A 21,218-nucleotide genomic window follows, 5' to 3' on the forward strand; every position below is an offset into this window, starting at 1 on the left:
TTTACAAAGAAGAAAAATATGCTCAGGCTGAATTATAGGCTGGTCAGTAATATGGGAAACAATTTAAGGAGACCTCTTCAACCCTCCTCACTCAACAAAACTCTCATTTACACCAATAAGAGTTTTGTTTGAGTACTGTATTGGGCTTTGGTACCATAATAATTTATGGCAGAACTGAATAACCACTGACTTAGCATCCAGAAATGTAACCAAAAAGTGACAAGTCAGAAACAGCTATAACAATGAAATAGCATGTCTCCCACGCACAATTCTCTACCCGCTGCTTCCTAATTACCACCAGCACAGCCTGTCTCAAATACCTACAAAATAATATACAACACTCAAAAATGGACAAACTCCTTCATTTCATCCTTTCTATAACAATTACATGCTGTCTATACCAGGGGTGGGCAATAATTTTCATAAGAGGGCCACTTAATGGATTTTGGTACGTAGTCATGGGCCGGCTCCATTCCTGGAAGGAGTGGGGCCGGGGCAGAAGGAGCAGGGCTGGGGATTAGCCTTCCACCAGAGTTGTCTGTGGCTGGAGGCTTTGAATTAAACATAGCAAAGGGCTTCCAGTTCCCAGCTCCCCTACTACCGCGTTGCCTGGCAGCCACCTGGGGTTGCTGCAGCTTTTTAAAAGGCTTGCAGCCCTGGTCCCTGCAGGGTAGCACTGCAACTGAGAGCAGGGAGCCATTTAAACTGGATCAGTCAGCCAGATCCTCTGTCTAGAACTTCGGTGGCATGGGCAACAGCCTATAAATAGAAAGCAGCCAGATGCAGTCTGCAGGCCGGATCGAAGCGTTAGGAAGGCCATATCCAGCCTCTGGGCTGCATCTTGCCCAGCCCCGGTTTATACCATTGGCAGCAGAATGGCTTCCTGATACATCAACCTCTTCTGAGACCACCTGAAGCAGGAATTACTGGAAAGTGTGCCCTGAAACCAACAATATTCCTGACATACCTTGATATCTCTATGCGCCTTTCACAACATGTGATGTACTTTATCAAGAGCATCAAATGCCCCAACAAAAACAATGTGGGAGAAACAAGACATTCACTAAACTCTAACACTGTTGTTCTCTCTCTCTCTCTCACACACACGATAAATCAACAAAAATACGTTTATCGCCTATGGTCAAACAGTTTTCACAAAGCAATCTCTCCAAATATGACCTCTTAGTACTCATACTCAAAAAAACACCCTACATAATACCTTCAAAGATGATCTTGAGAACTTAAAATCCTAACTCTGCTAGCCACAAAAAAAAAATCCACAGACTAAAAAAACCCACTGGTTTTAAGGCTTATTACAATTGTAACACACCATACTGCCTATTAGCATTTAAAATTACAGTACAGAGGAAATTAAGAGTTGTGTGTGAACACCTTCTGCTTAACAGTAGGCCCCTCCTTGTATTTAGCTTTAACATTCTGGTTCCTTTTCTCAGGCATGAAGAACTCTGTGAAGACTTTTTCTTTCCCACAACAGAAGTTAGTACAATATAAAAAATTGCATCGGTCTTTAGAAATATTACATATTACAATAATAAATAAAGCTAAATAAAGCTGGATTTTTGTTATTGACTGCAGTAGTGTGGACATTTACATGACTTAAACAGATAATGGTTTAATAATCCCTTTTCCATAGTGGGGAAACTCTCAACACCAGTGTCCCATCAGATGAAAATTAAACTAGTACTGCTCATAACTGATGAAGTGCATCAATGCACTTTCTTTTTTATGGTTTTCCTTGTTACCAACATGGATAAATACACTAAAATTTTGGTGACACCATCTTATTTAACAATTTGTGTCAGAGGCTAACTGAGATCCAAGAACAAGTGATTACTTGTTATATTCGGGTGTGAATTGTACTCCCCCAAACCTCCGACTCGACAGATTACTGTACATTAAATAATTAAATATAGGCCAGGTCTACATTAAAAGTTAAGGTGACCCAGCTACATTGCTCAGCAGTGTGACAAATATAAACTTCTGAGCAACACCTGGGACAAACAGAGCTAAATTCACAGAAGTCTTGCCCCACTGAACGGGCTAAATTACCTATGAAGACAGGAAAACCCCTCCAATCGCTGTGTGATTACAGTGGTGTAGCTGCAGCATTGCAACTATGCTGCTTTAGAATTTTAATGGTAAACATAGGCTAAGACTACATTTGTCAGCCTCCACCACTTGCCAAAAGGTTAACTGACCTCAGTTCACCCTTACTGCTCTAGAAAAGTACTGATAATTTGAATATAAATTGGTGCAACGCAGTTAATTTTAACTATATTTTACATTCACGATTTGGGAAATCCCCTAGCAGCAGTGGCGCCAATGACAGTGAGGTCGGCGGTGGCCATAAAGCTCCAGTCAGGGAACCCGCTTAATCAGTGAACTGGGACACTGCTTCCTGTTTCTCCCATTGGTTGGCAATGGTGATCCATGGCCAACGGGAGCTGCAATCTCTCATACCTGCACAGGCACAGGTAAATACTGTGGTGGGGGGTCCATCAGGGGCTAATCTTGTTGGACCGGATCTGACCCACGGGCTGGTATTTGCCCACGCCTGCTCAAGAAGTACAAATGTTCCACTAGCCACTCAGTACTCTGAGATTTAGAACTAAGATAAGGATACATTTCCATTCTGAGTAGTCCTAGATTCACAAGCTCAATAGCTATCAAATGGGTAAGCTTGAACTCCAGCAATAAAATCAAACCTTTCAGTGGTTTATTAAAAGTTCCCTAATGTTGGGTTTAGGTTTATTCACTCTTGAAGAGACTCATGCAATCAACTGGTCTCAACAGAAGACTTAGTAATTGTTGGGAGTATTTATCGCTTAGCAGGTGGTCTACAACTCCACTTACAATCATACAGATACAGAGGAATGAGACTGATGAACTCTGGCAGGATAACCCCAGGAACAAGCTACTTAATTTATCAAGCTTGTGTGCCATAATTCTGCTCAAGAGCTAGTGATATGTTTGGTCAAACAGGAGTGTTTTCTGCTGGAGTAGTAGGGACAAAAAGGAACCCAGAATCTAAGAGACAGCCTAGATTTGGGATATCAAGCTGGAAACAGCACCCGTTGGAATATATTCTTACCTGTACTGAGATCTACATCCAAAGATATAGTTTTTCCTTCTAGAAGTAACCATAACACAAACTGGATGCTATATACTCAGCTAATCTTATTTTGCAAATGGAATTTATCAGGATGGAACTACAAAAATACTTATTCAAACTCCAAATTTCCACGCTTCTAGAAAAATTCCACAATTTAATAGAATGATTGTTAGATGGATCCCATTTTAATATGGCAGAGTTATAAAACCTTTTCCTTCATCTGAATACCTTGCAATTAATCTATTGAGTTTCTTCTGGTTATACTACTTACACTTCTGCAAAGCAGATTTTTGAAAACTAAAATTTTGCACTGGGAATTATCTGTTTTAGTTCACAAAAAGACCTTGATTTAATTTTTGGTCTAGACCACTTAGCTTCAAATTCTGCAATTACTCATGTTAGTTTACTCACTTAACAAGTAGGCCCACAGAAGTCAATAAGGCTACTCAGATGAGTAAGCAGTATTCAATACAAGGAACATTTACAGAAAGAGGCCCCTAATTAACTCTATGTCTCAAATCACTTGCTGAACAGGAAAAAAAAAAAAAGTACTGTAAAGCCCCTAGGTTTCCTTTCTGTTTCCATTTTTGAAAGAGCTATATGAAAACTTTGATCCTGTTATCTATCAGAGGCAGTGAGGGGCGGGGCAGGGCCAAGAGCTGCTGTCACAAAGCAGCCTCTGTCTGCAGAGGTCCCGACTCCCCACAGACAGGGCTGCTGCTGCTGCGAAGCAGCCCTTGTCTACAACCGGGTCGCCGCAGACAGGGGCTGCTTTGTGGCAGTAGTCCCTGTCCGCAGTGAGTCTCTGCAGGGAGATGGGAGCCAGGGGCAGCTTCGCAGGTAGGGTTTTCCTGCCAGCTGGGCAAGCAGCCTGGCTTGGTTCTGGCTCTCACCGGTCCAGGACCAAACCCCACCGCAGCTCTGCAATTTAAAACAGAGTAGAGGCCAGGCTGCCCCGATCCTACTGCCTTTTAAATTGCAGGAGCTAGGGCTGAGCTGGACTGCCTATCAACTACTCGATCAGTTAAATAACCACCTATTAACATCCCTACTCCAGAGAATGACTACTATGCAATTGTGGATCCAACTGACCTTTGAAGTAAACAGATCTTCAGCAGTGCTCCCTGTAAGCTGAGCACTTGGGCAGCCACATAGGAGAAATTCAAATGCCACCCAGATGATTAGCAGAGTGTACACAGCCATTCACAGTTGACCGCATGTGTTTCTACTGGTGATGCACATCTGTACATGCCTCGGTGCACATAAAATTTATTCCTCACACAGATGGAAAAAATTGGAGGGAACATTGCTCCTCAGCCGTATATATAGTTTCCATGTTCACCCCTGTTCAAAAATTTTCTTCATCCGTCATGAGCACAACATTAAATTTGAGACCAATATGGCCACACTTTCAACACTACTTATCCTCTTTTTTAAGAGGACAGAATTTACAAGCATTGACATTTAAATGATAGCATTAGTTTCTGAAATACACTGCATTTCAGACCAGTTTAAATAAAAAGAAATCTTAATTAAGGTTTGCACATAATTTGAACACTGCCTTAATTTTGTCAAATTATATTAAGTAAGTCTTAGATTTATCATATGGTTCAGTTGCACCACCAAAAGTGATTTTATTTAATATAATACCACACATACTGCACAAATGAGGAGCAAACACTGGTTTTGGTTTGGAGTTACTTGCTACTTTGAATTGTACTTAATAGGCCTGCCCTATAAGGTGAAACATCTATTAAAGAAAATCAGAGATTCACAAATTTCAACTGTCAGCCTATACAATATTGGGCCATTACGAGACTAGTCCAATTTTCACATAGCACTTTGAGCAGTAAAGAGAGTAGGAATATGTTTCTAGGCAGCTTCATTCTGCTCAAATTCTATTTAGAAGAATAGTAATGATCTCATTCTAGTGCATCTGCTGATCTAACTCAAGAAAAAGAATAAGAATGAAACAGATAAAAGATATGCACTAGCTCAACCAGAAGTTTTTTTACTTAAAACAGGAATCGCAATAAAATTCTATGGCTGGTGTTATGGAGGAGATCAAGCTAAATGATCATGATGGTGCCCTTCTGGTCTTAGAATCTAGGACTCTATGATTAAAAGAGCTAAATGTAATAGAGAAGAAAGACAGAGACTGCAGCCAAGACATCAGGAAACCAAAAGAGAAGGTTGTTTGTGAAAACAGCTTGCTGAAAAACTTGCCCATTGTCACAACAGTAAGCAAGACTGGGATAGAAAAAAACCATGACAATTTTGGACGGATGAGCAAAGGCAATCTCATCTGGAAGGAGAGTTATAGAAACAACTTTAGTTGTAAATTATAATCTATTTCATGTTGTGCAAATATCATAACCAGCATTCCAGATTCCAGAAGCTGTGACATGTGAGAAAGTGACTTGAAATAGCTGTGATGATTTAAAATTAGGCTTCTTCAAACTCTTTCCTTCTTCCCAAGCTCAACAGATCATAAGCAAGTGTGGGAATAGGATGAAAATTAAAGAACAGTTTGGCTATCTAGGAGTCTTCTACCCAGACTCCCACAAAGCAGTCTGGGCTATCATGCAACCATTAAAGCTATATAAGAGTTGCTAGCTCTAACAAACTCTTGAAAATCATATCCCTCTGATTTTATAATTACTTGTAGTGAACACTAGCCCCTGTGTAGTCCCAGTGAGCTGACTTACTTTAAAACCAAATTAGTTCTTAAAAACATTATTTGCTGGGCAAACTATCTTAATTTATATTTATCCAATGGCACATTTAAATATGAAATAATAGCATTATTGCAATATTACTGTAGCATTTCGTATTTACTTAATGCTATCAATTTTTACCACAAAAATAGTATGCAAAGACCTTCTGTGCTTACAGCCCGTATTTCTGAAATAGAGCTATTCCGTTTGATGTGATAATTTTTACCTTCTCTTTTTGGGTGGGAGAGTGCAAGTTCCTTAATGATTTTTAATACATAATCATTTTCTATTTCACTAGCATGAATAGTAGTACAACCTTTAAATGGAAAGGTCTAAAAGAGTTAAGAACCATCAGGTTTTAGTGCTCAATAAAATATTCAGGTGATCTCTGCATTAACTTTTATCTCTTTCTATCCATTTTACATAAAAAGAATTTAAAAAGTTACAGTGGGAATATTTTGACTAAGTAAAGTAAAATACAAATGAATTGGTAGAAAATCCAAATCAATCGTGAAATAAAACACACTGAGAAAGACTGTTGACTGCAAACTAGTAGTCTGAGTGATTGCTACCCAGAAATATCTCATATCTGATTATATACAAGATGTATCCTGGAGACGGATTCATACTATATCAACATCAAGCAGCATTAAACACTTAACCAACTGAAAAAGCATTACATTCATTCATCAAATAACAGACCCACTATTAAATAAAGAGCAACTAATAGGCATAACCTAATGGCAATTCCTTCACTACTCCCACCCAATTTTGAATCCTAGTTTACCACACTAGTCCCATTAAAAAAAGCAAAGCCTCCTCTAGTGGAATTTGTTGCTATAAATACTGATCCTTCATAAAGAGCAGCAGTTTCACAGAGCTATTACCTTGTCCAGGTCTTGGAGTTGCAGATGCTCCAGCAGATGGCAGTTCAACCTCCTGTCAATTATAGCAATATTATAAAAGTGTAGCATTGAGAAAATATCTTATAGTAAATTAGTTCTGATACCAGATTCCTACCTTTGCTTTCTTGGACTCTGGATCAAATCTTTCAAGAATTAATTTAGCCGTCTTGTAAGTTTCCTTTTCCATTACTTCTTCAAGCTAGAAAGAAAGGTTTCTCAGGTTAAGACAGAAATCTTCAAAACAATATTTCAAATATTTATTATGTTATTTACAAGCATCACATTAAAATTTGTAAAAGTGTAAAGCTTAATCCAAAAACATTACTGTGCTCAGCAACTTTGTTTTGCTGCATTTAAAGTAAACAAAATCAAATTTAAAAAAATGTTTCTTCTAATGTACTACTTCTACTCAACAGCTTTATTGCAAGGAAACACCAAATATTGTTAATTGTTTACATATAATGAGGAGAATAATTACATGCACCAACTTCAATAATGGAATGTGCAAAAATCTATCAGCTATCATTATTGGAAGTTATTAGACATGACAAGCAAATGACAGGCAATTCCTCAGATTTATTTCCTCATAGCACTTAATGCTATTAATTTAAAGAAGGTCATTAGCCAAGTGCTTTACAGAATAAAGTCTCTGTGCCAATTAACTGCTGTCAGCATCGATTTTAGATTATTTATTAGCAGAAGCAATTAGCTTGCTGCAAATGCTGTGAAAACTCACTAACTGGGAGAACAGCCATGGAATTTGCTCAAGCGACTTTAAAGGCTAAAGTTCCATCTTTACAGTTACATTCAAACTGCTTTTCAGAAACAGCTGAACATGTTAAGAATTTAAATAAAAATTTACTGAGTATTATGCATACTTTAGGGAGCATAATTAAAACACTTCATTATTACAGCATTTTATTTACAATGCACTCAAGTGGCTTTATAGCTAATACATGGGCTTAATTAAAAAAGTAATCACTAGTAAAGTATCTTTTTAGCAGTTAATAGCCAATATCAGAAGAAGTTGAACTTTAGAACACAGATATGCATAGTTATGACAAACGGCTAATACGTACACTGAATATAAAGTATTTTACAGAGTCTTAGATGGTCGTATCCAGCTCTTTTGGAATCAACGAATATTTTGTTTAGAGTACTATAGTTTCGTATTATGTTTGGTTGCTGGCGTGAACAGTTGATAACTTTAAAGGTCAGTGGCCACAAAATTAAGTTTAGTCAAACAATCATTTATCACTGTTAAGAAATAAATGTACTGACATATTTTACTGAGACTTCAGGACCATTGGTTTGTAGAGAGTGGAGGTTGGCTGTAATTTTTGTTTCTCACCTGCAGATTAGTTATACATGGGCTTCTATAATAGTGCTTCTTATCCAGATAGATCCCAGAACATGTGTAAATAAAATTCACTTCATTCAAAATGGAAATACAGCATCTGTTTAACAGCTCACAGCCACACTCACAATGGCTTACTGCAGGAAATGAAATATTATCCAGATTGTACATTAAGCACAACTGAAGCCACTAAATAATTAGGGAAGTAAAAAGGAATTCCCTAAATGGACATTTGAGCAGGATATTGGGGTTAGCCTACCATCCTTGCAAAAGTGCTATGGAGCTTTAGTATGAGCTCAGAAATAAAAGTCCAGAATACATATTCCTCAATAATATCTCCAAGTGGATGAAAAAGGTCTGTTAAAATAGGCTTGGGAAATAGACAGTTACGGTGACATATCACTTGAGGAAAGACAAATGAGGAAGCACCACTGTCAACCTCTGGCTCCTCCCCCAAATTCTGAAGCCCTGAAACAGGGCTAATTACTTGTTCCTATTCAAACTACTGGAAATCTGTTAAAAGGTGGGTGTCATGTTTTCGTGCTCTTTGGTTGCCACCCAAGGGAAGAGGAAACTGAAGGCAAGTAGCAGCACCACAAAAGGCCTACAGAAAGATATCTGTACACCTCTACTTTTCTCCAGCAGATTACCTGAGGAGAGCCTACACTAGTGTTTCAACTCTCCTGCAAAACTGACCAAGTCATGAGGACTGGTACAATTTTGCAGGAGAGTTGAAACAACAGTTTAGCACTAAATAGTGCTAAAATAAATGAAGTATTGCAGATAATCTGGAAAAAGTCAATACTGATTGATCAATATTCTGCTCTGATTAGCCTCAACTGGAGTATTGTGTCCAGTTCTGGGCACCACATTTCAAGAAAGATGTGGAGGAATTGGAGAAGGTCCAGAGAAGTGCAACAAGAATGATTAAAGGTCTAGAGAACATGACCTATGAGGAAAGTCTGAAATAATTGGGCTTGTTTAGTTTGGAAAGGAGAAGACTGAGAGGGGACATGATAGTGGTTTTCAAGTACAGGCAGTCCCCGACTTACGCGGATCCGACTTATGTCGGATCCGCACTTACGAACGGGGCTTTTCTCGCCCCGGAGCTCACGGGCAGCGGGTCGCCACCCGTGTCCTCTGGGGCGAGAAAAGCTTCTCCCGCTCTCCCTGGTCTGCTGGGGGGGTCCAGCAGAGCCGCTGGACCCCCCCCTCCCCAGCAGACCAGGGACACCCGAGCAAAGCCGCCGCCTGGGCGGCTTTGCTCGTTTGCCCGGGAGCAAAGCCGCCCAGGCAGCGGCTTTGCTCAGGTGTCCCTGGTCTGCTGGGGGGGTCCAGCGGCTTTGCTGGACCCCCCCAGCAGACTAGGGAGACAGGAGCAAAGCCGCACAGGCAAAGGAGCAAAGCCACACGGGCAGCGGGATCCCTCCGCCTGTGCGGCTTTGCTCGGGTCTCCCTGGGGTGCTGGGGGGCACTCCCCCAGCACCCCAGGGAGACAGGAGCAAAGCCACACGGGCAGCGGGGTCCCTCCGCCTGTGCGGCTTTGCTTGGGCCTCCCTGGTCTGCTGGGGGAGGAGGGGGCGCAGCTAGTGCGCCCCCCCTCCCCAAGCAGACCAGGCTTTTGTTGCGGGACGCCTCGGGTAGAGCAGCTGGGGTGCTGCCGGGTTGGTCCTGTGGGAACCTACCGGGCAGCGCCCTAGCTGTTCTGTCCCAGACTCCAGATTCAGCAGCTGTTGAAACTGATCAGGCTGATTCCAGGAAGCTGGGGGCAGAGCAACTCTGCCTCTGGCTTCCTGTAGTCAGCACCTAGTCAGTTTCAGTGGCAGCAGCTGAATCTGGAGCCAGTTCCGACATACAAATTCAACTTAAGAACAAACGTATAGTCCCTATCTTGTACGTAACCCGGGGACTGCCTGTATCTAAAAGGGTGTCACAAGGAGGAGGGAGAAAAATTGTTCTCCTTGGCCTCTAATTATAGAGCAGGAAGCAATGGGCTTAAACCGCAGCAAGAGAGATTTAGGTTGGACATTAGGAATAATTTCTTAATGTCAGGGTGGTTAAACACTGGAATAAATTGCCAAGAGAGGCTGTGGAATCTCCATCTCTGGAGATATTCAAGAGCAGGCTGTATAGACATCTATCAGGGATAGTTTAGACGGTGCTAAGTCCAGCTGTGAGGGCAGGGGACTGGACTCAATGACCTCTCAAGGTCCCTTTCAGTTCTCGTATTCTATGATTATAACGTTACACGTAAGGCTATAACAAAAAAATGTATTCACAAGAAAACCAAATTGCATTTTATTTCTTGATTTCTTTTCAGTTTTCAGCATATTCTATTAGTAACTGCCCCAGATCCTAACAGGACTAAGCACTGTGAAAAGCACTGCGAAAGTCACATGCTCTTCATCTTCACAAATAAACACATGTAGTTCTATATGCTCCACAGTAGGGATGTTAATCTATAGTTGTTTAAGTGATTAACTGATAAGCCTGAGCTTAATGGTTAAGCCAAATGATTACATGCACATACACCCCCTTGCTGCTTCTGTATCAGAGGCAACAAGGGGGAGAGGGCAGGAATCAGTGTCCATGGACAACTGGCTTCACACCGGTTCCTGGAGAGCCACCTGTCTCCCCTCCCCCCACCACACACAGCGACTCCCACAGAAACAGCAGTGCAGGGGGCAGGCAGGAGCTGGTGTTTGGGGGAAGCCAGCTTAAAAACTAGCCAGTCCCCCACAAGCTCTGGAGCCCATGCAACCACCTGTCCCCCTCACCCACACACTGCTACCTCTAATAGAGAAGCAGCAGCGTGGAGAGTGAGGGTGGCAGGCAGGAGCCGGTACTTGCGGGAAGTTGGCTTTCAAGCCAGCTTCCCTCACATATCGAAAGGAAAAAAGAAAAAAAAAATAAGGTAGAAAAGTTAATATTTTTACATCAAACAATACTAATTGACAATATTGTAATTAAATACAATTGTGTGCTTTATTTTTAAATCATTGGGTTATGTTTATAGTGACAAACCAGCATGGATATTTTTCAGCTTGATTAGCAGGCTCAGTCCTCATGCCAGTGTGTTTCAGGTAAATTTTTCAATCCCTGATTAAACAGGATCGGCCTATAGATCAAATAGGACCAAGACTACCAGCTTGATGAGACATTCAACTCAAGTGGGAAGCAGACGGGAGCGGATACGCACGGGGAGCCGAATTTTCAGAGGCAGCAGCACGAGGGGAAGAGGGCAGGTGGAATGCTGGAGTAGCCTTTGTCTGTTCTCTATATAGTACTCTGTGGAAGGTATTGTTTAAGTCTGACTCCCTACACATTCGTGCAAAACACTGCTGCAGTGTTGTCGATGAGACCATGAAGATTCTGACCCCTGATGTGAGAAAAGGAAGTTACTCACTTCGTGCAGTAACGGTCGTTCTTCGAGGTGTGTCCATGTGGGTGCTCCACATCTGGTGTAGGGCTGGTCCCAGTGCCGCAAATCGGAGCTTTACAGAGCTGTGTGGCTGGACCGCGCGCGTGCACGCCGGTTTCTCGCCTTTCATCTGCCGCACGCGGTCCGGCGCCCGCCAGTTCGTCTCACCGCCTATCTGAAAGATAGAAAGACAAGATTCCGAAGCAGAGAGGAGGGCGGGTCGTGGAGCACCCACGGGGACACACCTCGAAGAACGACAGTTACTGCACGAAGTGAGTAACTTCCTTTTCTTCTTCGGGTAGTCCCCGTGGGTGCTCCACTTCTGGTGACTCCGAAGCAGTAATCTCAGTTAAACGTGTGTTTCGGAATCGGTATTCTGAGCAGCAGGCAGTACTGCCAAGGCTACTGCTGTGTCAGAGGCGAAGTGCTAAACAATTGCATAATGCCTTGGAAAGGTGGAAGTAGAAGACCAAGTCGCCTCCCGGCAGATGTCCCGAAGAGGGACTCCTTTCACGAAAGCTGTAGACGTAGCAACTGCTCGTGTTGAGTGTGCCCTAGGCTGCGACGTGAGCGAATTCTTACAGATAGTATAGCAAGTCGTGATACAAGAGACAACCAGTTTAGAGATGCGTTGGGCGGATAAGGGCTTGCCCATAGAAGGCCCTGATGTCGAAATGAAGAGGCTATCCGTCCTACATAGAGTACGGGTTCTGTCTAGATAGAATGCCAAGGCTCTACGAACATCGAGCGTATGCAGGAGGTTTTGGATAGAAACATGGCAGAACAATTGGTTCATTTATATGAAAATCTGTGCAGACTTTGGGTAGAAAGGCTGGATGAGACCTTAGTATCCCTGATTCCACGTTGAAGACTGTATAGGGAGGTGTTGACATTAGTGCAGATAATTCGCTCACCCTATGTGCCGATGTTATGGCCAGAAGAAAGAGTACCTTCATTGTAAGCATCGACAGTGGTACCGTGGCCAACGGTTCAAACGGTGGCCTAGTTAGGACATCAAGCACCAGGTGAAGGCTCCATGCAGGTGGCAGAGGCCTACGTGGTGGGTTGAGGTTAGCCAATCCTTTGAGAAATCTAGTCATCATGGGATGAGAAAACATCGACTTGCCTTCAACGGGGTAGTGAAAAGCAGCTATCGCACCCACTGTGCCAGCCATCACGTTCGCAACCAGCACAAATTCTAAACTTCATAGGAGCGCGTCTCGACTCGCAGTTAGAGAGAGTCCATCTGCCACTCGAGCGTTTTCAATTAATACAAGACCTGATAAAAACAGTCTTGCAAGCTCCAACACTCCCGGTACGTGTATACCTCCAGCTTCTGGGTCATATGGCTTCCACGACAATCAGTGCACCACTCAAGGCTACACCTCAGGTGTCTGCAGCATTGGCTGAGCACGGTATACAAACCTACAGAGCACAGCATCCGCAAGACTGTGGTACTTCCAGTACATGTCAAGGACTCCCTATTATGGTGGACGGATCACAACAACATGTTGTCAGGAGTCCCCTTCCACGCACCGCAACCGTCACGGGAGATAACCACAGACGCTTCTCTCATCGGCTGGGGTGCCCACATGGGCACAAAAACTGTTCAGGGTCGTTGGTCCACGACGGAGATGATGCTCCATATCAATCTTCTCGAGCTTCGAGCCGTGTTTCGTGCCTGCAAACACTTCAAGTTATACATAAGAGAGATTTTGAAGTCTATGGAAACACTTACCATCTGGATTCTGGCCTGATGTAAGAACATCCTGTATACAGAACTGCTCCTATAATTCTGTTCTCTGAACTGGGGAGAATATTTACCTGCCTGTTTATCCACATATCCAGAACACTGAAGGGATATTGTATCTTGTAGAGCAGGGGTGGGGAATTTTTTCAGGTTGGGGTCCACTGACCCACAGAAAAATCAGTCAGGAGCCGCACATCAGCAACAGCGAGAAGCCCCCCCAAAAATACACCACAACCCCAACCCTCACGGACATGGCCCTTGACTGAGAAGGAGAAAGACACTCTCCACAGTCTCCTCCTCACACACCAGAGCCTATTGAGACTTAGGCTAGTAGATTTTGTGTGCTCCAATTCCTCATTAGGTGCGGGCTCCCCAGTGCTAGGAGAGGAGCCCTGACTATCAGGGGCTAGATCCAGGCAAGCTGGGGGCCACATACAGCCCCTAGGCCTGAGGTTCCCCACTCCTGTTGTAGAGACTGACTTCTACTTGGAGCATGGCTCTACCTCACACAAGGCAGTCATCCAGGGAAAGAAATATTTGCATAGCTGCTCTTGTTAGGAATGCAATCACCACCAGGATACTTTTAAAAAATATCTGCAGGGTCACAGACACACCAAAGGACAAGACCAAAAACTGAAAACCCTTGTTGCCAAGATATCTTTGTCATTTCCAGTAGCTCTGATAGTTAGCCACATAGAAACACGTGTCCTTCAAGTCAAGGCTAGCATTCCAATTGCCATGATCGGGATGGAGAGGATGATTATGGATGCTAAGGAGCAAAACCTTATTTTCTTTATATATTTGTTCAGATTCTGCAGGTCTAAAATGGGGCTGAGATCTCCTTTTGCCTTGGAGTCAGGAAGGAACATGAATGGCAATCCTCTCAGAGAAGAGGGGGAACCGCTTCTGTAGATCTCAAGTGGAGGAGAGACTGGATCTCCTGGAGGAGAACAACCTCGTGAAAGTGGTCTATGAAACTGGAAAGAAGGTGAGAAGGAGAGCATGGAAATAGGTAACCCTGTTCCACAATTCATGGGATCCTCTGATCTTTGGGACTCAGCAAATAGGAAGTAGGACAATCCACTTGGGGGGCGGGGGGGAGTGAAGGGAGATACTGCAGTGATATAATCTGGTACTCTGACCTCAAGACAACGCAAGCGGAACAAGACGCACGCTGGGCTGAACACTTCAAAAAAATACTTAGAGAATCATCGGAAGAAGGTGTTAATATATGTGGAAGGGAGACAGACTTAGATATTAACATCGATCTACCTACCAAAGAAGAAATTATATCAGCAATCAAGAAACTGAAGAACAACAAAACCCCAGGAAAGGACAACTTGAATGCAGAACTTTTCAAAATAGACCCAGAGACAGCAGCTGGAATACTGGAACCACTTTTCAGAACAGTTTGGACAGAAGCCTGCGTACCAGAGGATTGGACTAAAGGGGTGATTATCAAGATCCCAAAGAAGGGCACACTCAGAGATTGTAACAACTGGTGCGGAATTACCCTTCTATCAATACCCAGCAAGATCCTCGCTAAAATCATCATAGGTAGAATATCAACAGCAGCTAATGAAACGCTGAGGAAGGAACAGGCAGGTTTTAGAAAAGGTAGGCGTTGTATAGAACAGATCTTTGCTCTGTGTAACATCATAGAACAGAGTGCAGAATGGCAACGACAACTTTACGTGAACTTTGTAGACTTTGAAAAGGCTTTCGATAGTGTAGACAGAGACAGATTATGGCAGATTTTGAGGGCCTATGGAATACCGTATCATATGGTGAAGCTCATTAGGAGCTTCTACAAAAATTATAGCTGTTGTGTTGGAGGAAGCGATATATGGTTTGAAGTCAAGACCGGAGTTCGTCAAGGTTGCGTAATGTCGCCACTGCTCTTCAATCTTGTTATTGACTGGGTGATGCGACGTACGACTGAGGAGGGGCATACCGGCATTAGATGGACGCTTTTCTTTACACTTGAAGATCTGGATTTTGCCGATGATTTGGCACTTCTCTCTCACACTCATCGGCATATGCAAGATAAAACAGATAAATTAAATAAGTATAGTTCACAAGTTGGCCTTAAGATAAACCAGAAGAAGTCAGAAATCATGACTCTGAACACTACAATACAAACCCCCATCAAGATCAATAACAACGATCTTCCTTTTACTGATAGATTTGTATATTTGGGTAGTATCATCACCCCAGATGGTGGAAGTAGGCAAGACATTCAGAATAGACTGAGTAAAGCACGAAATGCCTTTATCAGTATGAATAACATCTGGAAATCCTCAAAGTACAGTGTGCGCACCAAGCTGAAACTATACAACATCTGTGTTCTCCCAGTGCTTCTCTATGGAGCAGAATGTTGGCGCATGATACAACGAGACCTTACTAAATTGTCTACATTCCATACCAAGAATCTTAGAAGAATAATCAGGATATTTTGGCCAAATAAAATTTCCAACGAAGACCTACTGTCTCAGTGTAAACAAGAAGACATGGCCACTATAATTATGAAAAGACGCTGGCGATGGATAGGTCATGTGTTACGAAGAGAAGACGGATCTATTACGAAAGTTGCACTCCACTGGAAACCAGATGGGAAGAGAAAGAGAGGAAGACCAAAAACAACCTGGCGCCGAACGGTGGAACAAGAATTAAAAGACCATCATCACACTTGGGGAACAATAGGCGCTTTGGCCTGTGACCGACAGAAGTGGAAGGACTTTGTTGCTGCCCTATGCGCCATTGGCGTAACGGGCAGTAAGTAAGTAAGTAAGTCTGACCTCAAGAAGTCAGTCAAAAACAGAGCCTGCCACAGGAAAAAAAAAAAGGAGGATATAGAGGTCTTCTGTGGTTTCTTCCTCCCTTTTTGGGATGGTCAGTCTGCCATCGGGGAAGACCAGTATCTCTGGAGAAACTTAGGGCAGAATTGTTTAAAAGAGAAGCATGTAAATTCCCAACAACTTCAACATGGTCCTCGAGTCTCTGAGATTTACGTTCCTCCAATAGGAGGTCATAGATCATGTGCTAGACCTCTTGAGGTATACCCCACATTTAAAGCCATGAACATCTATGCCAAGTTACAGAGGATGCCAAATTGGAAGCAGCCTGCATAGAGATCTTCGCCACCAGATTGCTCTCAAAGAATTCTTGCCTGTCATCCTATGGCAATTTGTCTGAGGACTTAATTACACTGCCCCAAAGGAAGAAATCGTACCTACCCAGCAAAGCCTGCTGGTTTAAAAGAACAGATTTATTTCAAAGCAGGCCTACAATTTTAATCAAAAAAATCTATTCTCTTTCCAGCCTTGTCCTTTAGGACAGGAGAAGCACTCATCTACTGCTGAGACAATCTAGGAAGCTAGGAGGAATAACTATAAAAATGCTCATAACCTTGAGACGGCACATTGTACCTTCCCACAGCATCAGACTTAGGGAAGGTACAGGAAGGCATGGCCCTATCACATTAAGTTGTAACAGAAAGCAGGTAGAAAAAAGCAAGCGAGGGGGCAGGACCTCTGGGGTTGGTGCGGTACAAGAGCAGGTCCTCACTTTCAAGGAACTTCTGATGTTCCTGGTACCTTCTCTGAGATCTCTTGGCTGTCAGAGGCAATGAGAGGATAGTGTTTTCCCAAGGCTCTTACAGGCTCCAAGATGGCCTCATTGATAGGGAATTCATTCTAGAAGGCCCTGTTGAATCCAGAACATCCATCAGAACATCTCTTTAAAAGGATTTAGTAAGTGCTGAAATAACCTTGGACAAATGAGATGTTTCTAGGACAGTAGTTTCCAACCTTTTTTTTTTTAAGCATGAGATCACTTTTTGAATTTAAGTGCAATCCAGGATCTCTCTCAGACCCAAACACCCTTGCCCTGTGTCCTTCCAACCCCTTCTCCAAGGCCCCACCCCTGCTCACTCCATCTTCCCTCCCCCAGGCTAGGGGCAAGGGTTTGGGGTGCAGGAGGGATTCAGGAGTTGGGCCAGGGTTTGGAATGTGGGCTCCAGCTGGGCACCACTTACCACAGGTGGCTTCTGGGTGGTGGTGCAGGGGGCTAAGGCAGGCTCATCCCTACACCGGCCCTGCGCCACTCCCAAAAGCAGCCAGGGGTGAGGGGCATCTGCAAGGCAGAGGACAGGAACAGCACGGAAGTGCTGAGAGGGGCAGATGAAGTGCCAGCACGTAATAGCCTCCCGGCCAAACCTGTCAGGATCACCTGTCAAAGGTTCCAAGATCTACCAGTAGATCCCGATCTACTGGTTGGAGACCACTGCTCTAGGAGCTACCGTCTCATCTGCACAAAGACAAATATAAAGACAGAGACAGTGGGTGGATGTTCCAAAGGCAGAGACTGTGGGTGGACATGCAGCATAGTGGGTGGTTGTTCCAAAAGTTGCAGGCCTTAAGGGTTTTGCTCCGTGTTAGTATCATCCTGCTGGACCTCTAATGGTGCTTAGAAACAGGGAGCATGCTCACACATTTCCATGGGCATGATAGGTTCCCAATCACAACTGATCCAAGATCATCTTTCTCTAGAGTATTTCTGTTCTTTTTGTGGTACGAGCAATGAAACCTCTTTGATGAAGGACAAAAAGTGCCATTATTTGCCTTGGAAGCAAGGACACAAAAGCTTCCTCAGACTTCAGGAAACACATTGAGTCAGCTGACAATTGTGGTCTCTCACGTATTATAAATATTTTAAAAATTAAGCTTGATATAATATTAAGCATGACTAATATTCTTTATGGAGTAAAAAGTTACACTTTAGAGAAGCAAGCATTCCGGAAGTAAAAGTATGGCCAAAAATAACAATTTTTCCACACAACAAAATATTAACAAAGTATAATTTGTTAAAATATAAACAAAGTATAATTTCAACCATGATTTGCTAATTCTTTTTAAAGGATTATTTGAACGTAGTGATGAACAACAAATTAGAAGCTATTTATTTACATGCTGTGAGAACACAAAAGGGAAAATATTTAGTGAATCAGAGATAATAGCTTAGTTAACAGAAACCCCTCCTGGCATTTCTTGGGTGCACAAAAGAGACAGCATTCTAGTAGTTGGAGCAGACTGATTAGTCAGAGTTATTTCTTATTCCCAGAGTTCAATGTGACCATTGTCACCACACTTGTGTTTCATTTTCCTGTCCATAAAGCTAAGAGGTTGAGGCTTAATGACTGTATAACATTCATATCCTTGGAGGAAAGAGGATATAGAAGCATAAAATATCCATCAATAGTACTTTCCCAGTTATACTAGGCATTTCCAATTCAACTTTTAAATTACATTTATTCACACTTGGCCAATTTTCCTCACTAACTACATGCACAATACTTTAGAAATCTATCCCTTGTCCCTTTGTTAAGATTCAATTATTATATTGGCTGCAGAGCATTTATCTTATCACAGGTATCAACCTTAAAGAAATGTTGCTGGAATGCCTAGTTTTCACTTGTTTTCCAAATACCAACCATTCCCACCTCATTCTTGTATCTCAGTAGCATCCATTCCTCTATCCAATGTCTCCTTCACTCTTCACTACAGATTCAGATTCTAAACTTCTTCCACTAAATAGATTACTTCTATTTTAATTTGTTGTTGAAACTTCATCATAATAAAGTGAGTGAAACTATACACTAATCAAAATTCAGCCTAACTAGTCCTTACTCATCTGGAATTTAGAATTATTTGTTTCCAGGAAGTCAAGCAGCTTTGCTGATATTTAGAAAATTTTAAGAGTTTCTGAAAACTTATTTTCACTGTCCTGTTATTTATTTATATCTATTAGCACTTGTTTGGACTGTCCACATGTAACAGCAATTTTCCTGAAGTGATATTTAATTTAAAAAACATAACTGTTGGTCAAACACAAGGATCTGGCAGCTGTCTTGCTGGGACCCTTAATGCATAGTGCAGTGGCAGCCACTTTAAACGTGACTGCTCTATTCTGAGAGAGAGGAGGGATGCTTTGTGCTCTTTTCCATCCCTCAGCAAAATCTCGCAGTGCCCATTGGCCAGTTTCCGACCAATAGCAGCTGAAGTATTTTGCTGGTGGCAGGGGAAGCTAATGAAGCCTACTTCCTCGCTCTCCCCCCGTACTTCCTTCACCCTACCCAGAGCACAGCCAAGCTTGTGACTGCAGCCTTCAGGTTCCTGCAGGGCTGCTGACTGGCAGCAGCATAGGTAAGCATCTCCCAGCAAGAGCCTGCCTCTGGCACCCCCCCCCCTACCTCCCAACTACCACCCAAACTCTCTGGACCCCTTTCCCTCAGGTCAGAACTCCCTCCTAGACCGTCTCCTACACCCTTCCCCCAGGCCAGAAGCCTCTCCTGTACCCATAATCTCTCCTGGATTCTGTACCCCAAGCCTCTGCCCCAGATCATAACCTCCTCCTTCACCCACACTCCCTCTCAGACTCCACATCCCCTCCTGCACCCAGTCTCCTACCCCAAGCTCCCTTCTGCACCCAACCTCTGTCCCAGACCCCAAACGCCCTCAGTAGAAATGTCAAAACCTTAGAGGGCCTTCCCCCCCATTAAAAATTATTGCCTACCACTACTCTAGCACAAGAGTTGGCAACGCACGGCATACATGCCATAATTGGCACATGAACCAATTTTGAGTGGTGCGCGCAGTCCACAGCTCAAGCTCAGCCCCACCCAATACAGCGAGAAGCTTGCACTGCTCTTCCAGCCTAGTGGTTACTGCGCAGCCGCAACGCGCAAAAACAAACTCCGGCTTCTGCGCGTTGGACCCTTTCAAACGTCCCAAGCAGCTGCACTCAGCTGGGGCACAGTATCTGGCCTGTCACAGGAGCTGGAAGTACAGATGCCGAGAAAGCTCAAACCATGCTCCTCTCCTCTCCCTTCCTCCCCACGAGAGTCAGTCACCAGCGCTTGTTTATGGTGGCTCCATGGGTACTGCTATCTGCTTTATGCTGTTTTCCTCCAAACAACAGAGTGCCTTACAGGAAGGCCAAGGACAGGAGAGGCCCACTGCTCAGTGAGGAGGGAGAAGCAATAACAGGAAACTTGGAAGTGGCAGAGATGCTTAATGACTTCTTTGTTTCGGTCTTCATCAAGAAGTCTGATAAAGGAATGCCTAACATCGTAAATGCTAGTGGGAAGGGGGTAGGCTTAGAAGATAAAATAAAAAAAGAACAAGTTCAAAATTACTTTAAAAAGTTAGATGTCTGCAAGTCACCAGGGCCTAATGAAATGCATCCTAGAATACTCAAGGAGCTGATAGAGGAGGTAACTGAACCTTTAGGTATCATCTTTGAAAAATCATGGAAAACAGGAGAGATTCCAGAAGACTGGAAGAGGGCAAATATAGTGCCCATCTATAAAAAAGGAAATAAGAACAACCCAGGAAACTAAAGACCAGTTAGTTTAACTTCTGCACCAGGAAAGATAATGGAGTAATTAATTAAGGAATTCACCTGCAAATATCTGGAAGAAAATAAAGCAACAGCCAACATGGACCTATAAAGAACAAATCATGTCAAACCAATTGGATAGCTTTCTCTGATTGGATAACAAGTTTTGCGGATAAGGGAGAAGCGGTGGACGTGGTATACCTAGGCTTTAGTAAGGCATTCGATATGGTCTTGCATGATCTTATCAATAAATTAGGCAAATACAACTTAGATGGGGCTACTATAAGGGGAGTGCATTACTGGCTGGATAACTGTTCTCAGAGAGTAGTTATTAATGGTTCACAGTCATACTATAAGGGCATAACAAGTGGGATTCCACAGGAGTCAGTTTTGGGACCGGTTCTGTTCAGAAACGACTTACATGCTGGCATAGAGAGTACACTTAGTAAGTTTGCAGATGATACCAAGCTGGGAGGGGTTGCAACTGCTCTGGAGGACAGGGCCATAATTCAAAATGATTTGGACAAACTGGAGAAA

General features: G+C 43.1%; 1 protein-coding gene across 4 annotated transcripts in view; it reads right to left on the reverse strand.

Moving 5' to 3' along the window:
- The window catches only part of LNPK (lunapark, ER junction formation factor), a 126,303-nt gene that overhangs the window by 64,661 nt on the left and 40,424 nt on the right, over nucleotides 1-21,218 (reverse strand). For all 4 annotated transcript variants that reach the window (XM_089779769.1, XM_075933691.2, XM_089779770.1 and 1 more), the window contains exons 7-8: nucleotides 6,871-6,954; nucleotides 6,738-6,789 (exon numbers count right to left, since the gene is read on the reverse strand). In XM_089779769.1, coding sequence (XP_089635895.1) covers nucleotides 6,738-6,789; nucleotides 6,871-6,954 — 136 coding nt within the window. The remainder of the gene's footprint in view (nucleotides 1-6,737; nucleotides 6,790-6,870; nucleotides 6,955-21,218) is intronic.

The sequence above is a fragment of the Pelodiscus sinensis genome, chromosome 7 (assembly GCF_052426305.1).
Source record: "Pelodiscus sinensis isolate ZL-2025 chromosome 7, ASM5242630v1, whole genome shotgun sequence".
Taxonomy (NCBI): Eukaryota; Metazoa; Chordata; order Testudines; family Trionychidae; genus Pelodiscus; species Pelodiscus sinensis.